General features: G+C 37.9%; 1 protein-coding gene across 1 annotated transcript in view; it reads right to left on the bottom strand.

The window, feature by feature from the left end:
* Positions 1-3,055: 3,055 nt before the first annotated feature.
* LOC139141225 (degenerin mec-10-like) overlaps positions 3,056-6,000 on the bottom strand; it is a 33,397-nt gene continuing 30,452 nt past the window's right edge. The window contains exon 18 of the mRNA XM_070710850.1: positions 3,056-5,211. Within this exon, the coding sequence (XP_070566951.1) occupies positions 5,056-5,211 (156 nt within the window). The 3' untranslated portion in view covers positions 3,056-5,055. The remainder of the gene's footprint in view (positions 5,212-6,000) is intronic.

Below are 6,000 nucleotides of genomic sequence, written 5' to 3'. Positions count from 1 at the left end.
TGCCTTTTTATACTCAAAATTGCCAACTAATCCTTCACAAGCTCTACTTGCCTCCTGATTCAGACCAACATTGATACCAATATTGTTTATGTAATTCTGAATACAACTATTATCTACTCTTTTTGAGGTGTATAATGCCTGGTTTCAACGGCAGAATTGAGAATTTGTTCTTGATCTGTAACAATACTGCCGTCGACCAAGAGCTTATTGATTTGCTTTGATCTGCACGACTTTTTCTCCAAACCAAGAAAATATTTGGTGTTCCTCTCCCCCTCCTCATACCATTTCACCCTCGATCTTACTTGTGCTCCACGTAAATTACTAAGATACAGCTTATCAAGCTCTTTCTTCTTTTCCAAATATCTTTCTTCTAGCTCATATATCCCTCCGCTTACGTTCATTCAAATCTCTCTCTAAATCCCGTATCTGTTCTTGCAGTAGATCCTTTTTGTTCTTTGTCTCTCTTGCTTTATTCTGTGCAAACCTTATGGTCTTTTCCTTAACCTTTATTTTAAGTAAATCTAGCACATATCTCTGATTATTTTCTGATTTATATTCCTGTATTGTATTACGTATCACATTCTTTACCATGGTTTGATAATTTATATCCCTTAAGAGACTGGTGTTCAATTTCCAATATCCACCTCCCTTACAATGCGAGGTAAAATCAAAGACTAGCGAGATGGCATTGTGGTCAGTTCTTACTGCTGGGCGGATATCTGCCGATTTAACACCTGACAGAAGATGAACAGACATTAACCAAAAGTCCAAACGACTTGCAAGACCCATTGAGACTTGTCGCCATGTGAACTGCTGTTTTGATGGATTTAGCTCCCTCCAAATATCACAAAGCCTAAAGGATTTAATCAAACTGAAGACTTTGCTTGTCTTTTCTGGAAGGCACTTTGGAGGGCGTTTATCTAAAGTGTGGTCTAAAACACAATTAAAATCACCTCCAATAAATATATTGTTCTCGTCATCTACATGTTTGTAAATCCAGTGTTTCAAAGAAACAAAAAAATTCTCTCTGGTAACTTTCTGATTTGGTGCATAAACGTTCACCAAAGTTAAATTTTCGCCATTCAAATCAACATTAACAAGTATTTTTCTTCCATCTTCACCATATTTAACCTTCTTAATTACAAAGTCAGTATTTTTATCAAATAAAATTGATACTCCTCTGCTATGATTATTACCAAACGAGTGAAAAGCTTGCCCTTTCCACTCTTTTCCAACAAAATTAGCCAAGTTTTCATCCCAATACGTTTCCTGTAGAAAAATAATTTGCGCTTTTTGATATCGACACCAACATAAATTTGCTGTCGTTTATCCTTTCCTCTTAAACCTCTACAGTTTAAAGACAAAAAATGCATCTAATAAAACAAAACACAGAAAAATAAATTAATTCAGAAAAAAGACAGATCAATTGCAGCTTAACTCTTTACTGTTTCTTTCTTCTCTTCCCCTTCTTTCTTTTGTTTTTCTTTACACTCTCTCTCAGACTTGCTCTCGATTCGAATGCTGCGTCTTCTCCCTCGGCAGAAGAGAGTTCCTCACCAGATATCTGTGTACCGGCTGATAATTCAGTAGATGTGCTAACATGTTTTCTTTTCTGATCTGCGACACCTTCCTCCACATGTTGTTGCCGTTGTCCGGTGGTGAAACTGGTGATTTTCTGTTGAACAGAGCTGACAGTTTTTGTTCTTTCACTGATGCCTCCCTCGCTCTCTTGGTTGTTATACGATAATATGGCTACAGATTTTTCAACCATATCTGGTCTCTCTTTTCCCTGCTCCACCTGACCAGCAGTTGTCTCGCTACCTTCACTTCTCAATTGAATTTGGACCTTTTCTTGGCAATTCACCTGAATATGCCCAACTTTTCCACACCGCCGACACACTATCTCGCTTCTACATTCTCTTCTCAAGTGGCCAGGTTGGAGACAGTTTGAGCACCGGGGTGACATACCTGCTTCTGTTTGTTGCATTGAATTAGTCCGCTCTCTGAACAGAATTAACACAACAAAATTCCCCATTTTAACCTGCCATTCTGGAGGTATTGGTTTCTTCAGTTTTTCTACATACACATATCTATCACCATTGTCAATGTTTGTCAGCTTACCATCAATTCTCCATTTAGCACGGATTATTTTCCTTACTTTCATGCCAAGCTCGATACATTTCTGCTGAATCACGTCATCGTTGACAGAAAGCGGCAGGTTTCTCACTATTATCTTGTCGTTCTGCTCTCTTTGCATTGAGACAAACGGGTTTTCATCAAAGACTGGTATGCACTTGCCACGTAGATTAATGCCACCTGTTAGCAGAATAATTCTGTCGGCATTGTCCTGCACGTACAACCTCCATAAACCTTTAATTCTCTGGATGCCCGTGATTCCATCCGGATCAATGACTTCTGCCATCGCCTTGTATATTTCTGGCCCAGAGAGTATAGATACATTTGGTCGCACTACATCGAAGTGCTTCAAGAAGACGGGTTCGACCCGCTCCTCGTTGCATTCCTCAAAGTTACCTTCTGCATTATTCTCAGTTACGTAACGGGCTGCCATTGTGTCTATTCACGTCGCAAGATGACTTGGCTCAAACTTTCCAGTGCAAACAGTTTTCTCTCTGTATTGCGCCAATTGTAAAGGATTTCTGCCTATAAACGCTTCAGTGTGGCTCTTTGGATGTTATTCGACCTTTTAAGGCCTGAAATAGCCTGCCAATTCTCCTTGAGTAACCTAGAATAGCACTCTAAACACACAGCGAAGCGACGGGTCTGGTCCGTAGTTCAGCCTCGCTTTCGCTCCCGACGGTCAACTTGACTGTCGACTGCTGATAGTACGATTGAGCTGCCGGGTAAAATCCAGACCTTGTATCAAGCATAGTTCGAAACTATGGTGGTAAAACAAACCCCATGCTTAAAACAAACATGTTTGTCGACAGCACTGTTCTTTGTGTAGAATTTTGTCTTAATGACAGTTTATTTTATACTGTATACTGTTTTGAAAAGACGTGCAAAATATGATAAAAATGTTACGATACTTGTCCTTTTAAAAGTATGACTTTATTTTCTTCTTCATGAATGCAACAGAAGCCACATTTATGCATTTTTATTCATTGAAAATTTTGAAAGCTAGGCAATAAGCTTTGAACATTTTTGTTTTGAGTACACTGCTTTTCTTGTTCCATATATAAACTCAAGATACCTATTTCCACCATTCTCTATTACATTGAATAAAAAGATAGTGATGAATATTTTCGTGATAAATTTCATTCATGCACTCCCTTAGGGTTTCCAGGGGAGCTATTCAGTCAATGTCCTACCACTCGCGCAGCTAATTTCAGGACAGCGATTTTCAACTTTTGTATTGGAAACAATTATTCATAGTTTCCTCATTCAAGACTACAATGTAGAGTGAATCGATATTTGGTGAAATTCAAAAATTAATTTTTTTGAACACACATGCACATGTAACCAATCTAGTCTAATCAAGTACATTGATATCAATAATCAAGCAGCTATAAATACATAGATTTAGTTAGTTTTGTATCGAAAAAAATATTCATAGTTTTCTGACTGTTTACGATGTATAGTGAATCAACATTTCGGTGAAATTCAAAATTCAAATTTTTTCCACACACATACACTTGAAACCACTAGTCTAATCAAGTACATAAATATCAGTTATCAAGTGTCTATAAACATACAGATTTAGCAGTTTTATATTGAAAAAATATTCATAATTTCCTTATAGACTACAATGTATAGTGAATCAACGTTTCAGTGAAATTTCATTTCAACATTTCAACTAAACGAACACCGTACAAAACATCAAAATCAGTGGTTTTGAAGACGAATTGGAAATGCTGATTTTCACAAAAAAGCTAACAGTGTCTTTAAAATTATTCAATCATAAAAAGAAAAAAGACCATTTGAGATATTTGCCCGGTTGACCATCCTACTAAACTTCAAAAAACTTACTGGAGGGTTTCCGAGATATCTCTGTCCACGCATACGGCACACTGTATTTGGTAAACGCCGAGCCATCATATAAATAAGTCCCTTGGAGCAATGGTCCCAAGGACTGAAAACTGGAGCTATTTTCCAAGTATTCAAAGTGCTATAAATGTTTTATCGTGAACATGACATGAAGCATTTCTCTTGATCAACTTGAAGAGTTTATTTTTTTTAACAAAAGTGCTTTTTCTGCTTGTTATCACCTGTTCAAACAGAATAAAGCCATTTTCGTATTCTCTTTTACATGCTTTTTGGGCAATTCTGTAGTTTTTTTGCCATAATGACATACAAACCCTCGCAAAATTTGATCCCAAAGTCATTGATTGTAAAATTTGACCCCAAAATTGTTTTGTAAACCCCCATGAATTTACTGATGGGTAGACTATATGGTGGTCATGTGTTTTTATACGCAAATCGATTTGCCGTTCTGACATAATCGTTACTTTCGTGATAGCAGAATCATTTAGAGCATCACCATTATGCTACACATTGCAAATTAAAATATTAATTGTCTGTGTGTATATGCCGACTTGCAACAGCAAAAATCATGACGATTTCACGATGTCAGCGAACGTTAAGGACAATTTCTTATCAAATATTTGGCTAAAATCAAACTCATCGTCCAATCTGTACGTGTTACAGCCGTACACTGGTTGGTGATTGGACATGGTCGAGTCAAGTATATTTCACCTTGTAGGAAGTATATACATAGCGGAAACCCTAGGGAGAGGGCATCGTCATGGTAAGGGTATGCAAACATGTACCACAGATCTAACTCCCCTAACTTCTGACTAGGGAAATGTTGATGAAATGTACACTTCTGATCCCTCCAGCGCGATTTTTACCCAACACTTTGTAGAAAAATGGATAGTTTTAACGCCAGTATTTGGGCAAAAGTGTGGGCTGTTGTCCTCCGATTGGACGGACATGCAGTTGTAGAGTTTTTGCTCTGTAGTTTTAATGCTGTCCGTTACATCTGTGCTGAATTCGTAAATGAGTGCCCCCTGCTTCCCCAGAGCGGAGGCTCATATACTACGCAACTATATCTAGTCGACGTCGGGAGTTAACTCTCCTAGAGAAAACAGTCGCCATCTCATAAATAAACGCAAAGAATTCAAACACGGTAATCATCGAGAGTCCAATGTACAGGCCTAGTGTCCCGCCTATGTCACTGAAAAGCGATTCCATCTGCAATAGAAGAGATGAAGAAGGGAAGCATCAGTAAACTGTAATGCGAGGTTAGTAAGTACAAATTATGATATACTCATGTCTGTAAGCTATTACGTTTCATCGTACAGTACGAACGGTTACCCAGACGGCATCAGTGGACGAGGAGTAAAATAACATGGATACGGAGTGAAACAACTTGCTGCGTTGTTGGATATTATTTTACCTTTGACCTTATATTGATTTTATGTGGGACAAGGTTTGTTAGTTTTCAAAACAATGTACATTAAACCATCACTATATCATACAGTGAGCAATGGAAAGTAAAAAAGATTTTAATTTATGTGAAATAATCCTGCCGAAGTACAATTTCTTCAAGTGTACTGTGCATATCTTCATATCACATATTGATATATCACGTACCGATATATCACATTTATATCTCTTTCATTTCCCCATCTGTCTACTCCTGACTACGAGAGGGTATTTGTTCTAACTTTTCTTCGGACAATCACCTTGTTTATCTGTCATGGCGATGTGACAATTATCATGTCACCTTAGCAGATTACTGTGTGACTAGTCAAACAGTCAATAGAAATGCACGCAATGATAGAAAATGTAAGGATAGACTATTCACGTTACAAAGTAACTAGTCCAGGAACTGTCATAGCAAATGCCAGCGCCTGCAGACCGTATGGCGTTTTTCGCATGCCGTTATCTTAGATCTTAGGGTGAGGCCATGCCATCACATTCATGTCTTAAATTGGGGCTTCATTTTTTTGACCGAATGATTGATAGTGCTGTTTCGGA

Source organism: Ptychodera flava, chromosome 9 (assembly GCF_041260155.1).
Source record: "Ptychodera flava strain L36383 chromosome 9, AS_Pfla_20210202, whole genome shotgun sequence".
Lineage (NCBI taxonomy): Eukaryota > Metazoa > Hemichordata > Enteropneusta > Ptychoderidae > Ptychodera > Ptychodera flava.
Note: the sequence above shows the minus strand (reverse complement) of the source record. Positions and strands in the feature narration are given on the sequence as shown.